The sequence below is a fragment of the Dromiciops gliroides genome, chromosome 2 (assembly GCF_019393635.1).
Source record: "Dromiciops gliroides isolate mDroGli1 chromosome 2, mDroGli1.pri, whole genome shotgun sequence".
Taxonomy (NCBI): Eukaryota; Metazoa; Chordata; class Mammalia; order Microbiotheria; family Microbiotheriidae; genus Dromiciops; species Dromiciops gliroides.
The window spans coordinates 558,260,940-558,280,857 of NC_057862.1; the positions used below are offsets into that span (position 1 = coordinate 558,260,940).

General features: G+C 35.9%; 1 protein-coding gene and 1 pseudogene across 1 annotated transcript in view; one reads left to right on the plus strand and one right to left on the minus strand.

Annotated features, from left to right (window-relative positions):
- Window positions 1–16,079, minus strand: part of LOC122742526 — a 90,094-nt pseudogene extending 74,015 nt beyond the window's left edge.
- The window catches only part of RALGAPA2 (Ral GTPase activating protein catalytic subunit alpha 2), a 409,525-nt gene that overhangs the window by 351,186 nt on the left and 38,421 nt on the right, over window positions 1–19,918 (plus strand). The window contains 1 exon segment of the mRNA XM_043983629.1: window positions 17,800–17,921. Coding sequence (XP_043839564.1) covers window positions 17,800–17,921 — 122 coding nt within the window.

The following is a 19,918-nucleotide window of genomic DNA, read 5'->3' on the forward strand; positions in this document are numbered from 1 at the left end:
TAAAGGAAATTGTGAAAAAGTAGGAATGAAGAAGGAATAGCCATTCCAGACCTGAAATTGTACTATAATACAATAATCATCAAAACTAGGTGGTACTAACTTTAAAAAATTTTTAGGGGTCACTGCCTTCAATATCAGGTTTATTGTACTGCTTTCACCCCAGACCCTCTCTTCCCCCCATCACACAAGGACAATCTAGAGGGGAGTTCTGCAGCATCTGGTGATACCCATCCTAAATTGGTCCACTGAAATGTGGCCAGGGTGCCCACCAGGGGCTAGGAATCGAAGGGGTAGATGGGGAAGAGACAAAAAGGGAAGACCCAGAGCAATTGAGATTCAGACACCCAGTTCCCCTTACTAAAAAGCAAGGGTTCATGATACATAACATCCAGCCTACAAGGCTGTGGGGAGAAAGAGATGACAACCTTTTAGCCCAATTATGTCCAATGCTTAGGTGCTGGAGGTTGGTAGGCTCCTTGGTAAAGATTTTGGCAGGAAAACAAATTAGGTATCAGGAAGAGGAGTAAACTGTGTGTAGAACTCTCCCCCCCACAGGTCCTCAGTAACAGAGCAGCTTCTGATCATTGTCCTTGAAGGGCTCCTCAGTGAGTAGGGCAATTAGCCTTGTGGAACAGGTACACAGGATGCTGGAAGCCTTTGGAAGAGTTGTGGGGTGTGGCTACAAGCTAGTAGCTGGAGAAGCCAACCTCAGGGGATGTTAGGTAGGAACTAAACTGCTCAGGTTTCAGCTGAATTCGATAATAATTCTTGTAGATGATTTCCGTGAGTGTCTTCCTCTTGCCATAGGATGACCAAGGCTGGGGCTCTAAAACCAGAATGCCCCCAGGTCGTAGGTGGCGGTAGATTCTTTGAGACATTCGCTTCAGTCCTTCATCACCCCAGTTCAGATGCACCCATTTAGTGAGCCTGAGACTGAGCAAAAAGTAGATTAGTGGAACCAGCTAGATAAGAAAGAAGTAAGAACAATCTAACTTAGTGGATGATAAACCCAAGATCATCAATTACTTCAGGGGGAATTCTGTTTATCAAAAACTACTGGAAAAATTTGGAAAACATTTTAACAGAAATTATATTTAAGCCAATGCCTTACAACTTAGACATCACAATAAGCTCAAAATGGTTAGGACCTTTTAAAGGTAATGCTAAACAAACAAAAAAAAATTATGATTATCAGTTAACCTACAACGCTATATGACTAGGAAGACAATTCTCAAGCAAAGGATAGAAATGACTACAAAAGACAAAATCGATTATTTTTATCATATTAAATGGAAAAGTTTTTGCTGAAATAATATCACTAAATTTAGAATAATAGATGCCTTCAATTGTGAGGGGAAATCATGACACCAGATATCTCTGAAAAGGATCTGAAATTCAACATATACAGGGAATTAAAATAAATATGTAATGATGAAAACTTTTCCTCTGTGGATATATACAAACAGATCTCAAAGTAAGAATTGTAGCCTGTTTACAATCATGTAAAAGGTTCTATCAGACAACTAATTAATAAGAAAAATGCAAATCAAAACAACTGAGGTTTCATTTTATGTCTTCAGATTATCAAAGATGACCTCCCCCCCAAAAAATGGAAGTATATTAGATGGGCAGAAAGACACATACACACACACAGAGTTCTTAAATTATATGTGGTACTGTGAATCTTTCTAGTTATTCAGGAAAGCAACTTGGAATTTTGCCCCTTGCCCCAAAGTAACTAAATACTCTTTTTACCTATGTGTCCTAAGGAGGTCAAAGACAAAAAAGCAGATACTATATTCCCTAAAATATTTATAGTAGTACTTTTTCTAGTAGTAAAGTACTTCCTGTAAACAAAGTGGGTGCCTATCATTTGAAGAATAACTATACAAATTATGGTACATGAATGGGACAGAGATTACTCTAAATCAGAAATACAAACATTTAAAGAAACTGATGTACATATGTGTGTGTGTATATATATATATATATATATACATATGTTTATATACACACGATTGATATGCTGATAAATATATACATAAACTGATGCAGAGTGAAGTAAACAAATATAATACAAATATAATGATTATAACAATATAAATGGAAACAAAAAAAGAACTGAGCACTGTGTAATTAATAATCAATCGTGGGGGCGGCTAGGTGGCGCAGTGGATAAAGCACCGGCCCTGGATTCAGGAGTTCCTGAGTTCAAATCCGGCCTCAGACACTTGACACTTACTGGCTGTGTGACCCTGGGCAAGTCACTTAACCCCATTGCCCTGTAAAAAAAAAATAATAATAATCAATCGTGGTCCTAGGATAAAATAAGAAAATACACTCTGTTCCTTGCAGAGGCAGGAGGATGGCAGGGGTAGAACATTGCATGTACTATCAAACGTGATTTATTGTTTGGTTTTGCTGAACTGGTTAGTTTTTCACTTTCTATTTTGATCTTTCTTGTGAGGGATAGCTTGCTGGTTATGGAATGGGGAAGGGATGTATTTGGAAATGAAGGTATGAGTTGTATAGACACCTTTTGTCTTTACATACAGCTCTGTTCACCCTTCCCATAGCTAGATACTGCAGATAACATGTATATACACAAACAGCTAGATGGTACAATGGATAGATTGCTGGACCTGGAGTCAGAAAGATTCCTCTTTGTAAGTTAAAATCTTGTCTCAGATAATTACTAGCTGGCTGACCCTGAGCAAGTCACTTAACCCTGTTTGCTTCAGTTTCCTCATCTGTAAACTGAACTACAGAAAGAAATGTCAAACCACTGTAGTATCTTTGCCAAGAAAACCCTAAATGGGGTTACAGAGTTTGACACAACTGAAAGGACTCAACAACCACAAAATATACACATATATAGCCCCAAAAATGTTAGTATTGTTACTAAAGCTTGAATAGCTTTAAACTAAGAATTTAACACTTAAGAATTTTGGATACCTTTTACAGAACACCAGCAGTTGGAGGGATCAAGAAGGACCTTGTTGAAGGTTCACTTGAACTGAATCTTGAAAGAGACAGAGATGAGGTGTAAATGCAGAAGGATGATAGATGGAATACCGTGGAGTAGGCCAGTTTGAACCATTGGGAGTTTAGGACTGGGTTCTGAAGGACTTTATGTGCTAAATGGAGAAGTTAATATTTAATCCCAGAAGTTAAAAAGGAGCTACTGAAATTTATTGAGGTGGGGGAACATATTCAGACCTGCACATTAAAAGAATCATTTTGGTAACTTTATAGTGGATATATTGGTATGGAGAGAAATATGAGACAGGGAACAAAGTAGAGTCTCTTGCATTAGTTTAGATCAGAAGTGACAACAGTAGTGGCTTTGTGGGTGTTGAGAAAGGGACAGATATAAGAGAAATTGTCATGGCAGAAGTGACAATTATTTGACAATTAATTGGCAACATAGAGTACGTGACAGGAGATAACACCAAAGCCACACATCTTGGTCACTGGAAGGAAATTTGGTAGAGGGGTTGTTTTGAGGAAAAGATCGTGAATTCTGATTTGAATATATTGAGTTTAAAATGCCTACAAAAAACCTAGATCAGAATGTGAATGTGAGCAGTGTGAACCTGGAACTCAGGAAGAAGATTAGGGTTGAATCCAGAGGGTCATGTGCTCCATTGGAGCAACTGAGATCACCAAGTGAAAAAAAATGTAGAGAGAAGGGATAAAGCCTTTGGTACACCCAAAATAGGAGGTTTGGGCTGGATGATTATTCAGCAAAAGAGAACCAAGAGAGCAATGGGACAAAATCCCAGAGAGGAGAAAGGAAGGTGGTCTAAGATGTCAAGAAGGATGTGGACAATTAGACTTGGCAATTTAGAGGCCATTGGTAGTTTTGTTAGCACTGTCAATTGATTAAGGAAGAAGCCAACTTACAAGAAGGAGTTGAGATTTAAGAGAAAAGAGGAAGTGGAGTCATTAAATATAGATAGACTTTTTAAAGGATTGTGAGAAAAAACCAGAGGAGTCACATATTGTCATGGTTTTTCTTGATGGGAAAGGCTTGGCTATATTTGTAGGTAGCATGAAAGGAACCGGTAGACCAGGTAAGATTAAAGATCAGAGAGAGGAGATGATTGTGGAGACAATCTGCCAGAGAAGTAGGAAGGGTATGAGATAAAGAGGCTTGATGGGGAAAAGAGCATTCTCATCACCAGAGAATAGAGTAAAGAAATAGGGAATGGGGATGATGTCATAGGATGTATAGTGAGATGAGGCATAAGAGGAGACTCCCTGTTAATGTCCTTTTTTTTTTTTTTTAGTAAAGTATAAGGCTACCTCTGGTGTAGTGAGGGTGTGGGGGGTGAGGACTAGCAGAATAGGGTAGAGGACAGTGTGACATGTAGGAGATTTGAAACGGCTGTTTGGAGGAATGAGATAGATAATCAGTTGAGGGGGTGTAAAGGACTATTGTGCTACAGTCAGGACCCAGTTGAGATTGGATTTCATAAATTTATAGTAGATCCAATCACCTTTGTTGTATGTCTTCCTCTGGCTCCTTTAAGTAATATGTGAACAGGACTGGAGGAGGTAGATGGTGGGAGTAATCCCAGGATAAGTTTTGTTGAGACAAAGGCAACAAAAAGTAAAACAAGGGAACAAAGAGATCAAGAACAAAGGATAATATAGAGTTGATCTTAAAGAACTCGAATTGGAAAGGATTGAAAGCAAACTTAGAGCAAGGCTGAAGGCCTGGGAAAATACCGATAGATGGAAGGATAGAAGAGAACAGTGGGATAGAAAATACAATTAGAAAGTTTAAGGATATATGGAAAGTTAGGTTGTGATCATGAAAGTGAAATCCTGGTGGATGATGTCAGGATCAAGAGGGTTTAACCTTCCTCTGTGTGTGTGACTGAGGTGGAGTGCAGTAGTCATGAGAGATGAGGAGATTGAAGGCTCAGTTCCTCTTAAGGGGTTCTTAACCCATAGTCCGTGTACCTCCAAAGGGCTCCATGACAAAAAACAAGTTAAGAACCCCTGTTCCAAGAGTATGTCCATTTGTTACAGAGGGAATACCAAAAGATAAGTTAATTTTTAATAGATAATCCAAAAATGACTGTGTGATTCTTAGCACTCTCTGTCCCTTTTTCTGCTGCTCTACCACTACAGAAATGGGAGGGCACAGGTGGAGTTAGGGCCACAACCAGTGAATTCATCACCTCATGGCTAGCCCACTAATGATGAAACTTCAGCAAGCAGACACATTCTGTCTTGACTTCTTCGGTCATCTCCAGCATAGTTGAGTTTGCACCTTGCTGGTATAGCCTTTCATTTCATGGTAAAGTATCAGAAAAGGATTTAGGTAGATTTTACAGTTTTATGGTTTTATCAAATTTAGTTTATTAATGTTTTCATTACATAGGATCTGTATTTTATGGATTTGATTTTTATCTACCAAATGCATCCTCTTTTAGATTGCCTTATATCACATAATTATTTTTAATTTCAAATCAGCTATTTTAGTACTAGATAATAAAGAAAATTTTGGTACATCTACTCAGGGTAGGACATCCATTGTATTAAAATTCCCCCAAATTTCCAGTCAAGTTCAGATACTAATGGTAAGGGTTTTTTTGTTATTGTTGTTGTTAAGGAATATAAAACAGAAATAAGTCTGTGAGGGCATGTTGAGTTTTTACTCCAAATCAGTGGTCAGAGTTCTTTGAAGGTGTGGCATAACATATTGAGTGTAGTGTGTACCGTAACCTGAACTTGTCTGTCAAGGTCATATATCACACTTTATATAGAGGTTGTTGTCTTGGTTTCTAAGTTGCTTTGCATTTGGTAAACCCCTAAATTTTCTTGGAGGTTCTAGCCTGTCATATATTAATTTGGTTTTATGATTAATATCAACCTGGAAAACCCTCAGCTGCTTTTAAACCAGAGATGAGGGAAATGAAGCATTGTTATTTATGATTATTTCCTGTTTTCATATATGTTTTTGTATTATTTTAAGATGCATAGTGCACAGAGGAATGTAAATTCAAGTGGAACCTCAAAAAATATTTTGACGAAGAAAAATTTTGCATGAATGTTCTAAGAAACAACCAAGAGGAATATTTTGCACTCTGAAAGACTGTAGGGGCTTTCCATTTGACTTAATGCTGAAACCTCCTGTTTCTTTTATCTCCCTGTCTTAGAATGTGAGTTCCTTGAGAGTGAGGACTGTCTTCATTTAAATTAGTATTCACTACACTTAACACAGTGCTTTGGATATAGTAAGCACTTAATAAATGTTTTTCATTTATTCTTGCCCTACATCCAAGAAGGACAGAAATCACTGTTATTAGAATGCATTTTACCTAGTCCTAATTGATTTCAGTATTCTATCATTATTACATGAAAAAAGCGTGATATGTTTTAGAAGAATATTTCAGGTTAGTAATAGAAATGACATCTTTTACCAAAAAAAGGGTTTTCTTTATTGTCAAATGTACCTTATTTGTTCATTATCTCTTATGTTGGGAGAGGGGTATTGCATGGAGGAAGTATAAGGAAACCCCTTTTTGAAGCTCATCTAGCTTTTCTGTGTTTTCACATTGTATATATACCTAGTTGTTAGAGGAAGACCTAAGTTCACTTCCTGATTTTCATGTATGACCCTGGGCTAGTCACTTAATTGGTCAGTACTAGGGCAGTTCTTTAAGATTAAATTGCAGGGGCAACTAGATGGCGCAGTGGATAGAGCACCGTCCCTGGAGTCAGGAGTACCTGAGTTCAGATCCGGCCTCAGACACTTGATACTTAACTGGCTGTGTGACCCTGGGCAAGTCACTTAACCCCAATTGCCTCACTTTAAAAAAAAAAAAAGATTAAATTGCAGGGGCAGCTAGGTGGCACAGTGGATAAAGCACCAACCCTGGATTCAGGAGGACCTGAGTTCAAATCCGGCCTCAGACACTTGACACTTACTAGCTGTGTAACCCTGGGCAAGTCACTTAACCCCAACTGCCTCACCAAAAAAAAAAGATTAAGTTGCAGAACAGATGTGGTCTGCATTGATAGAGCGAATTTTCCCTTAGGAAATGCCCTGTGCCGATGATCACAGGTCTGCATCAAAAAATTGAAAATTATTTGTTCGTGTTTTACTTATTCCTTAGTGCAAACCAACTTATAAATAGCAATATTTTCTTAATGATAGCTACTTTCATATAATAATAACAGTAATAGCTAATGTTTGTATAATAATAATGGTAATATGAACTAACGTTTATATAGTACCTGCTATGTGCTAGATACTATGCTACATGCTTTACAAATATTATGTCATTTGATCCTCACAACACTGGGAGGTAGGTACTATTATTATCCTCATTTTACAGATGAGGAAATTATAAACAAAACAAACAGCAAAATAACTTGCTTAGCATTTCACAACCATGAAATTCTTGAGACTGGATTTGAACTCATCATGTTTTCCTGACTTTAGGACTCTATCCACTGTACCACCCAACTACCTCAGTAGAGGCTGAAAAGGAGTTGATAATGTAAATATAAATATGGAATTATTTTACTTGAAAAAGGCTATAATACTTAAAATGACATTTTAAGCACCGCAAGAGTATTAAAGCTTCCAGGAGCCTAATACAAAAGAATTACGTTGAATGTTATCATTTAGTTAAGTATTAACTATGATGTACTTAATTTCTAAAATCCAGAGTTTTTTACTTTAAATTCTGTAATTCTAAAGACTATTCCAAAGAAGGGAGGGAACACTTTAAAAAGTGGTTTACTAGTTTTAAGTTCCTTATAATTCTGAAATACAATTTAGTATTCCAATCATCTAAATTTGTAAAGAAGTTAGAACTACCTGTGTATTAAATATTCTTTCTTTCTTTCTTTTTTTTTTTTAGTGAGGCAATTGGAGTTAAGTGACTTGCCCAGGGTCACACAGCTAGTAAGTGTTAAGTGTCTGAGGCCGGATTTGAACTCAGGTACTCCTGACTCCAGGGCCAGTGCTCTATCCACTGCGCCACCTAGCTGCCCCCGTGTATTAAATATTAATACAGATTTTATAATTTTTCATGGATTAACTTTGAAAATTCCCTGATTCGTTATCTTTATAAGTAAAAAACTATAAACAGACTTGAACCCATATTAATTTGCTTTTTTCTTAAAAAATTAAGTAAATACATAAGTATGGCAGAATGCCTAAGTTTTCTTTTGTCTGTAAAAATTTATCTTTTTTTATACCAATTTCCCAAGTGAAATGGCCTGCTGAGCTCTTTTCTACTCAATTTGACAGCCTTTTTTAGAAGCCCGAAACAAACATACTCACTAATTTTCTTGTCATTGATGTTTTTTGCTGATATGAGAGTTGGAGAGCTGGGGTCATTGGGATTTTCTCACTTTAAGTATTACGGAAGCTGAAACTAAACCCTAAGAGGAGGGGAGTTGGGAGGAAGAATGTGTTCTAGTTTAAAGAAATACTCCTTCCACCACCCCCAAAAATTACTGGAAAAATTTTGTTTCAAAGTTTCCAATAGAAATTTATGTAAGTTAATGTTATACCTTCAAAATGTACTTGATTCTAAGGTTTAGATAGCTTTAATCACCTACCAGGTGATGTTATAAAAACAAGAGTACAAAGCTCCCTGAAGACACAATTTGATAAATTTGGGAAAATCGATTTTTTTCATTTCTATCTGATTAAGAAGACAGATGTATCTTTCAAAAATATATGAAAAAAATCTTCATTTTGTTCATATAGATGTTGCCTATATATTTGTTTTTAGTGTTAATTTAAATCTTACAACCCCAATAGTATATAACCTAATCTTATATCTCCTAAACTTTATTGTTTCACTTTTCAAGCATTGATTTAATTTGGTGAAATGTTTCAGTTAAATAACCCACTTCTCTGTTACCATGTTATCAAAAATCTAGAATTGGAGCTAAAAGAGACCTTAGTGGCTATCCAGTCCAACCCTTTTCATTTCATACACTAGGAAACTGAGGCCTGGATAGGGGAAATGACTCGCCCATTTATCATACAGATAAAGATACTAAAGGGCAGATCCAGGATTGAAATACAAATCCTTTGCCTTGGAGTCAGCTGAATCACACTGCATATTTGCCTTTAATAGTAAATTAATCTGGGATATAATATAGTTTACCATAAACCTAGGGTATTTGTGTCAAATTGTACATGTAGAATCAAAACATAAATAAGCAAATACAAAGTGCTTATAAATATGCATTGTCACAGTTTGATTATTAGTTATCATTTCTTCTCTACTTATTAGTAATGTTTTGTTGTGACAATCATAATTTAATAAGAAAATCTAACATTTATGCAGCACTTTAAGGTTTGCAAAGTGCTTTACAAACAATCTCATTTGATCCTCACAACAATTTCTGGGAAGTGAGTATTATTATTCTCTCCGTTTTACAGATAAGGAAACTGAGGTAGGTGGATTAAATGACTTGCTGTAGGTCATACAAACAGTAAGTATCTGAAGCTGTATTCAAAATTAATATTTCTAGTCACCAAGTCTAGCACTCTATCCATTATGCTACCTATTTACATAGGGATTTAAAGTTTAAAATTACTTTCTTCAGAACAACCTTGTGAGTTAGGTAGTAGTTGAAACTGGTTACTTTTTTATCATTTTGTGTTGTGACCTTGCCCTATCCATCCCCCAGCTTCTGAACTCCATGAAGAGTAAAGACCATAGCCCATTTAATCTCCATGTATCCTCTGGCCCCTAGCACAGTGTTCATCCCCTAGCAAGTACTTACTTATTTCATATGAACAGAAGGATTAAATGACTGACTTCACCAAGGACTCTCCTGACCCACTGCGCAGTGTTCTTTCTAATCTCCCACCCTGTTGTACATTTTCTTCTTTTTTTTCATTTGCATAGTCCTTAAATCCAGTTCTATGGATTCAGATTAAAAGGAGCTGCTTTTCTCATAGACAATCTGTCCTGTTGCTAAGTGTAAGGTGATTAGGCTTCAACATAGAATGACAAACATTTCTGGGAATATGAAAAAAATCCTCAGCATTTTTATTGCATCACCAGGGAAGGACAAATGGAAGAAGAAGTAGAGGAGATATAGGGAGGGAGGAGAAATCAATGCATTTCTTCTGCTTTCACAGTTTGCAGGTTCTCCTCTATTGGCTGATCTTTTGCTTGATAGTTATGTTGTAGTTTAAAGAACTTTCAACAAAACATAACAGTGAACTGAACATAAGGAACAAGTGTTGAGATCTTTCCCCAAATGCTTAGTCCTTAACGAGCCATGACCACATGACTTAGGTGTTACAGTTTTAATAGATGATTAAATATGCCCACAGAAATATTACCCTTGTCATCTTTTGATGTTTGTAGACACTTTGACTTCAGACATGACTCTAGAAACAACAGTGAAAAACTTGATAGCAGCAAGCAAGTCAATCATATTAGCAGTATCACCTCAGAAAACAGTGAAATGCAGTGGATAGGGAAGGAGCCTACCAAAAGCATAGAACAAGACTCAACAAAGCCAACCTATTGTGACTATTTGTAGATTAATATAGAAATAAGCAGCAAACAGATATTTGAATAGATTTGTTAGTGTTTCTATGGCAAACATCATTGAAGTAACCACATTTGGACTCTGTTCCTTTAGTGCCTGATGTGCTTTATAGGGAAGTGGAATTGGGACATAAAATTAAGTGGGGGAAACATAAATAGCTCTGACTAAATACACATAAGAGAATTCTCTACTTGAAGTGACACCTCAAAAGGCATTACATGGATCAGTTTTAAGATATTATAGAGGAAGATTCCAAAAGAATGAGAAAAACCATGATAGTATTACAACCAATTATTTTTTTTTTAAAGTCAGCAAGGAGAATCACAACAACTAAGCAACATTCCCATTTTCTTGGCTCTAAAAATATGCAAGAAAGTGATATATGATCATATCAAAGGTACCATTGATGAAAACATGATAAGGGAACTGTTACACTTTCACAGTTGGTTTTCTAAAGCAGATTGCATCTTTACAATCAAATAATTGGCTGTCAGGTATAGCAAATAATAGGTTTATAGCTTCATATTTGTTCAAATTACCTTAATACAGTATACCTTGTAGTCATTTTTTAAATGCATCTCATCTTATCCCCTAAATATGCCCTTTCTTCCATTTTGCTTATTTCTTTTGATGGAAACACAGCAATAATAGCTGGCATTTATATAGTACTTTAAGGTTTATTAAGTGCTTTTAAAAGATCTGATTTTATCCTTACAACAATCCTGAGAGGTAGGTATTGTTGTTATCCCCATTTTACAAATGAAGATACCAATGGAGACAAAGATTAAATGGCTTGCCCGAGTTCACAAAGCTAGTAAGTATTTGATTTGCAAAATGTTTTGGATATTTGGATTTGAACTCAGGTCTTCCAGATTCCAAATCCATTGCTCTATCTACTGTGGCACCTAGCTGCCTCAACATCTTTGACCCTTATGTCAGCCTCCAAAACTAATCATTCAATATGTCATCGTGTTGATTCTACCATCACATGTCAGATTCATCCTTTCTGTCCACTCACACCTTCACCACTTTATTTCATGCCCTTATTACTTCTTACCTGAACTCTAGTGATAACATCCTAAGGTCATGCACCTTTTAGTTTCTCCCCACTCTTATTTCTCCTTCACACAAATACCAAAGTAATCTTCCTATTGTACATGCCTGATGATGTCACTTCTCTGATTAAAAAAAATAATAATCATCTTTAGCTTGGCGTTTAAGACCCTCCACAACGAGAATGTATTAAGTACTTACTATTTCCCAAGTACTGTGCTGCATGCTGGGGGAAGGAAGGAAGGGAAGGAGGGAGGGAGGGAGGAAGGATTCCCTGACTTAAAAGAGTTTGTATTCTGGTGGTTGAAAACAACACACAAAAGGAAGCTGACTGGGGTGATGGGGTCAGGGGTGGAGCCTGGAAGAGAATAGAGATGTCTGGTCTGGGCATTTTACTTAAAATGGAGGTTCTGGGAGGAACCAGCTGATCAAAGGAAGATAGTATGGTGAGGGGAGTGCTTCTAGTATGAGAAATACAGACGCTGAATTTTCAGGGTGAAAATTCTGCAGCATGGTAAAGTCTAGAGAATGAGGAATGGACCTTGGATAGGAAGGTATAAATGATTAAAGAGTTGAAAAGTAGAATTTATAATTGAGTTATTTACAGTCTCCAAGTGTATGAAAGGTTTGTGACTGTGGGACAGGTAGGTGACACAGTAGATAAAGTACTAGAGGTGGAGTCAGGAAGTTGTGCTTCAGATATTACTAACTCTGTGACCCTGGACAAGTCACCTAACCTTCTTTCTACCTGTTTCCTCATCTATAAAAGGTAGTTATAAGGATCACATGGGATAATATCTGTAAAACATTTTGTAAACCTTAAGGCACTGTATAAATGTTAGCCATCACCATCATAATTATTATTACAAACCTAATGGTATAGTAGAATCATAGTTAGCCTCCTTTCCTTTACTGTATTCCTTTCTCAAAACCTCCTTACGGTGATAAATTTAAACTCAGTTTAAAAAAAAAAAATAGCCTGAACCTCTAAGCTAAAATTTTAGAACGGGCTTCTTTTGCCATTGGTTAGTTAAATCTCCAGTACACAGTAGCCCATCTGTCATGGCTTCTCCTCCTGCCTCTTAGCAATTTGGTCCCTGCTTGAGTGGAGTTCATATGTGTAAGTCAAATTAATTTTTCAAGTAGTCAGTTTGATATAAATAGCAAAAATTGTACCCATTACCATAATCAGAGACAAAAGCGCTATGACTGTCATTAGATCCTAGGACAGGCTTCCCCAGAGATCTCAAAGATTTAAATGAAAATACTGTCTTTCTTACTGTGTATAGATACTGTTTCTCAAGAGGAATAAAGTGTGCTATGGTAGAAAAAAGCCCTGGACTGGGAATAGTTCCTAACTTTTGTGGGCATCGGTTTTCTCATTGGCAAAATGAGGTCAGACTAAATAATTCTGAGATCCTTCCCAGCCCTAAATCTGTAATCTTATCTGACTTCATATGGAGCATGATAATGTGTAAAGAACATTGACTCTGCAGTCAAGGGACTTATTTCAAATCCTACCTCTGGTTCTTATCACCAGATTTTAGATAAATGTCCTTAACCTCCATAGGTTTCAGTTTCTTCATCTGTCAAATGAGGGAGTTGCACTCAATGGCCTCTGAGTTTCCTTCTATCTCTGCATCTACAGTCCTGTCATCTGCCATTAATGAGATGTGTTACCTTGGGCAAGTCACTTTTCTTCTCTATTAGTTTCCTCATTTGTAAAATGAAAAAGTTATTGTGTAGTAGATAATTTCTCATTCCTTTACAATCTTTTCTCTGGCTCCTACAATTCATTTCAGTCAGCTAATGCTACAGTCACTGGAAGAAATATAAACAGTATTGACTGGCACAGTTTATTACGAAGATAATTTTCTTTTAATAGAAGAGGAAAACTGGATCCTCAGGCCAGTTTCCTTTCTTAAAAACTAACATGGTATGCTTATGATTCTAAAACTGCCTGATTGAAAAGTTTTTAAAAGCATTTAAACTTTTTCTATCATGTTTCTTTCCTTACCATCATCTTCAAACCCCTCCCCCCCAAGAAAGGATAACATTTGGAATCACAGTAGTGGTTTTAAAATAAGGCCAAACTCACCTGTACGTGATTTTCAAGGCTTTTACATATTAGAGTGAGCTTAATATTTCCAGGGGATTTTAAGTACTTTTAAGTTGATTTTTTTTATTTATCCCTGTTTATATTTCAGCCATCAACCACACAGCTAAGCCTCAAAGAGCAAGTCTTAAATTTTGTTCATTCCACAGTTCAAATTTGAAATTCACAGGAATAAGGACAGATCAGTTATCAAAACTCACAGATTACCTCCATTATCTTAATTCATAAGCTATTACTTCTCTGTCATTTGTGATAAGCAAATGCTATGAAGCCATAGACCTAGAAATCTATAGGGACCAACAGTTGGATCTGAAGTAGAAAAAATTGCAGATTAGCAAACAGGTTAGAAAAAATCATGCAGTTTGTATTTTGAGTTTCTTAGAAACAGTTTCCTCTAAGAGATGCTTAGCCAAGAAATAGTGTGGCTTTCCCTCATCCATTTTTCCAGGCAGAAGTCACTTTACTTAAGTAAAAGAATTTTAAAGAGAATTGAGAAAAGATAACATTAAGATTCACATAATATAAGCCAGTGAAAGGAACAGAAGAGATAAACAAACTAAAGATGATAGCTGATACTTTATTGGATTTTAAGCAAAGTGCTTACTTCATAATGACACAGTGAGGCAGGTATGGAAGTACGATCTCCATTGTACAGATAAGGAAGCAGTGTTGAGTCAGACATTAGTGGGAGCTAAATCTCAAACCCAAGTAATCTGACTTTTCTCTGAATTGAATACATCAGTGTGGAGGAAAATGTTTTTATAAATATAGTGTCACATGTTTTTAATGTGAAAGTGACTCTAGACAGAATTATGTTTCAATTTTGCTAGCAGAGCTTTTATTTGTAAAAGTCACAAAAAAGTACAATACATAAACCAATCAATTTTTTTCCTAAAATAGGTTATTGGGTTCATGACTGGGTACATGTATAGCTTCCTTCTTTCAGCCAAATGGTTCAGATTTTACTTCAACAGGAGTTATTGCCATAATTCACATTTTGTCGTATCTTATTGTTTAAGGAGAGAACTTAAATGTATATTGGTACCTACTTTACAAATGCCCTTTACTGAGGCAAACTCTTCCTGCCCTAAGTATTCCATGGAATGAGAGTCTTTATAAATGCCCTTTGTTCTGTTAACAGCCCAATTCTATTAAAAACCTCAATAATATGAGACCTTCATTCTAGGACTACAAGATGAAATGCCTTTTTTAAAATGTTCAGCTTTTGCTCTCTCTGAACATTTCAGAAGTATGTTTTCTCTTAGCAGTGTTATCTGGGATTAGGCCTCAAATGAAAATGACTGTGATCATCTCTGGCCCTACCCCATTCTTTAACTGATAGTTATCAAAATCTTATCACATAGTTACTAGCTGCTGTTCACATTTTGGAAAGACCTAGAACTTGGATGGAAATATGTGATCAAATAATAGGATGGTATAATATAATGCCATTTTACCAGTTTTAAATCTGGGCAAGTATTTCTATAACTTGTATTTACATATAGCATTCTAAGCTTTGCAAAGTGCTTTTTAATTTGCAATAACCATGTAAGGGGAGTAGACATTCTTTCACCCTCCTTTGTATTCTTCACAGTATCTACTCTGGTGTCTCCTATTCAATAAATTTTCACTGAATAGTTAAATCCCAAAACTTTAATTTTTGCATTTTGAATAACCTTTAACTTTTCTTAAGGAGCCAAATTTAACCAGCTCTCTACAGGACTTGTGAACATATCTTCTATCTTGACGTACTATTGTCTGGTATGCCTTTATTCTATACTTGTGTCTCTCCCCTCATAAATAAGTTTAGACATAGTTGTTCATTATGATTTTGATTAACATAGCATGCTAGTCTTCTTAATATCTTCTATCCAGTGTTTGGCAAAATGCATATGAATTTATGTTTTGTCAGAAGTTGTCCAGTGCATTGTATGCTTATGTGTTAGATGCAGTAGGGGCTTTCATTAAACAGCAGGATATTATTAGGCATAGCATGACAAGTCTTTATAGTTATCTGCCTTGTTTAAACTGGACCCACAAGCAGACTGCAGACTAAAAGGGTGAGCAATGAATTGAGAGTTGATGGCAGGCCCATAGAGGTCCTAAGGCTCAGGTGGTTGTCAGCCATAAGTTTAGCTGAGCTCTTTCAGTAATTTGTCACGCCTTGGTCTGCTCCTGCTGCGCCAGCACGTGCCAGCTTAGTGTCAGAGTGCCTGTTCGCCAGACGGCCACTCAGGCCTAACATCCTGCTGTTAACAGGACCAGCGGCTTGCTGTGGCAGTATGGAATACAGAGCCTTGGCAACAGCCAAGTACTGTGCAGAATAAGCATGTTCATAATGAGATGTGAATGGCATCAGTCAGTCCCTTTAGAATAGGGCCTAAGCGTGTGCCTCCTCTCTTAGGAAGTTTGGCAGCCTATTCATTAACAAGAGTCATCAGGAGTTCAGCCTGCGAGAGTGAAACAGCCCCACTTTCCAAATACTTGGACTCTCAGGATTGTTGTGGGTTATAGTTTTGACAAACCCATAATGCATCATGAGTTACTAGTTTTGCAGTCCTCAGAATCAATTTCTTTTCCTTGAAGTTTCATAAAGATAGCTTATAGACAAGTTCTAGTATGTGTGTATCTCTAATAGTGTCAAAATCCTTCTCCAAATAGTTGAATAAAAGTAGACATCAGTGTTTAGAAATATCAGTACATATACTTTATCCTTCCAAAAGAAACTTTCAAAATATCCACTCCTGTTTAAAATGTGAGGTCTCCTATTTATGTCATATTTTCCATTAACATTTAGAAATAAGATTTTTTTTCTAAGCAGATACTTCAAAAATATGAGTCATTAATTCTATTTTTCTCCTTTCTAACATGAAAATTATAATTTGGTGGCTATCATACCTTCTTTTCTTTTCAAGATAACTAAAGCATAATGAAGGAGTCTTTTTGGTAGTTTGGGTTTGGAGAATGGGTGTTATTTCAACCATTGCTTTCTTACTGCTAATGAGGAAAGAGGAATGAGATGTCATACTGACTTCAAGTGTTAATTCATAAAGTCGTATGTGAGGTTCTTCCATCCATTGTAGAATTGTTTCAGACGTTATCCTGTTATTGGAAGTGCATGATTCACCTTCTGAGAAAACAGAAGCTGCACACAAAAGGAAAAGATTTGCTTTCTACCCTGTGAAAAGCTGCCACAAGCAGGGGTCCTATTAAGACAGCTGGAAAGTTGCTTCAGCTTGTTACGCTTGTAAGTTTTATTGGTGACTGGTTTTTGATTACACATTTGAATGCTGTGTGTTCCCAGTAGCAGTTTTAATTAAAAGGCAATAGTCTTTTTTTTAATTGCTTTGTAGCCTGCATTTCCTAGGTTGAACTACATATAAGGTCTTATTTTCTAGTGCTCAGAGTTCGTTACTCCTGAAGCAGCTTAAATTTTATATTTGTGTGTGTGTGTATATACACATATAAATATATTTACATATATACACATACACATCTAAATATATATATATATATATATATCTTACCTTGATCTAGCACTTTGTCTGTTAAGATTGTTTTCTTAATTATAAGAAAGATTCATTATCCACAGTACTTGAAGTATATGAAATAGAACAAAGATTATCAGCAAGTTCCTATCCATAGAAAGAAATAAAAATTCTACTGCATATAAACACCATACCAATACTACTAAATATGTAATATTTTGCTTATTTAAAAATGTGTTATTTTTAGCACTTCTATTTTGTCATTTGTGTGAATTTTAACAAGTAGGGTTTTTTTTTTTAATTTTGTTTTATCAATGAGACTGGTGATAAAACAACCATCAAAATGCACCAGAAACTTAACAGATCACAAATCAAAATGTTATTGCAACTCATAATCTTTAGCTCTTCCAGTCATTTCAACCCCACACTCTATAGAATTTGGAAGAGATCCTTTCACATTAAAGAGATTTTTTTTTGCATTTGTGTCTCACAGATGATTTTAAACAATGAACTGTTAGCACTGTTACGCGTTTGGTATTTAGTATATTTGTTCTGTACGTGTACTTGTTCCTTAACTGATTATTGTAGTTATGAAGAACGGGCTCTGTATCTTGAAGCAATAATCCAGAATCACAGAGAAGTAATGACATTTGAGGATTTCGCAGCTCAAGTCTTTTCTCCCTCTCCTAGTTACTCCCTCAGTGGAACGGGTGAGTGTCTACATTATTCTTCTCTTTAACACTAAGAAGCATTTGAGCAGCAGATGTACACCTGTTTTTTACAGATAAATGCTTGCAAATTTAAGAAGGGCATTCTCTCTCTGAATAAACTAATGAATATCAAAAGGAATGATGACATTCATTTTAATTTGTTTTGCATCAGAGCTGTTCACTCAGTTCCTTTCTTCAGCTATCCTGTTAACCTCCGAATCTAGCAAGGTTAATGAACTTTTTCTCAGTAATGTGCTCCAGTTCATTCAGGAGTGTGGGTTTCTTGCTGAGCTGGGAATATGTTGTTCAAAAGCTATGCCTGAATCAGTGCTTACTTATCGAAAAATAGTTCCTCACAGTAGAAGCCGTTGCTACTAATGCTAAATGGGGATTATGCTGCTGAGATACCAGGGTCAGGGATTAATGCAGAAGAAATATAAGGATAGTGTTCCTTTGACCAATCATAACAGCAGTGCAGTGTGCTAACATTTTCTCTGGAGTGGTTTCTATGCATACAGCCAAATTACAGGCTCTAGTAGCACCTGGTATGGAACCTTCTTTGTAAACTGTCTTAGAACCATTTCATCTATCAAGCAGGTTGACATTTGGAGAAATTTCTGAGACTCCATTCCTTGTTTTACATGATAGTTTTTGGTTTGTTTGTTTTTAGATTTCCAAAGTTGAAAAGAAAACTGTACTGCTCCTTGTTATTGGTGTTATTACTAAGAACTTTTGTTTTAAAGGGCTGTTTTTAATTGGGTTTCTGCACATAAGTACAGAAAAAAAATCACTGATCACAGATTTAGTGTGTATTGAAATTCTCAGTAAGTAGCCCCCTTTAACTTGGACTGTTTTACACACAACTGTTAGAGTGCTTAATAGATTTCTAACATGTATAAATTGTTTCAAAACACTGGCTTTATTTCTCTTACTCTGACTTGTTAACAAATATCTTACATCCACAGTGAAGAAAGAAATTAAATTCAGTGAAATAAATCACTTACAAATAAAATCAGCCATGCATCATTGTTTAACATTACTGGCTTCAATCCTTGTGCTTTCAGAGCTTTGTTAGGAGATAAGAGGTATATGCATGCACTCGTATTGGTAGCCAGTAGCAGCAGGCAGAAGGCTTTGGAGATAAGCAAGCTGGCAAAAGTAAAGGGGAACCAGTGCTATTTACATAATCGTGCCTCTGCTTCCTGGAGAGGCGTCAAGAAACACAGGGATGGCCTCTATTGATCTTTGTTGAACTGGAATACTAAACAACATTAGAAAAGCTTATAACTTAAAGCTTTGATTAATGTTTCCTACATTAAAAAAGTAGAACAGCTGTGAATTGAATTCTTTTATACATTCTGCCAACAGATGAAGATGGAAAAAAATCAGTTTCAAGGGAAATGAAGGTTTCATACTGTTTAGCTAGACACTTTAAGTCATTTATATATTTAGGTGAAAGAAAATTAAAGGTATACCACAACACTAACAAATATTTTTCAAGTTCTATTTCACATCTTTTTCATTTTCTCATCAGTCATTGGCACTTTATTCTTCAGCATAGTTCTATGAAGTAATTTTGTATTTTCCCTTATTCTAGTTGAATTATAAACAGTTTAAACTGTTTACAATGTAATTTAAGAACATGAATTTGGAAATGCAACTAAAAACTGAACACGTATATTCCTTAAAACTGTTGCTTTTTTAAGGCACTTAACTGAAATGTTTAAATGTTTGAAGAATAAACAATATTTTATATGTAAATTTTTATTATATTTCAGTTAATTTAATCCTTTCAAAAGTTATTTTATGCTTAGAAGATGAATACAGGAAACTTCTGACATTAAAACATATCTAACAAATTACTTGAATTTTATATTAATATCACGGTATGGAGATTTCAAAGTAGTATTTCCAACCAACTACTCATTTATCAAAAGTACTTGATGAGATGAAAACCCCCGTAGAATATAAAGTGTTTTCATAGAAAGCATTATAAA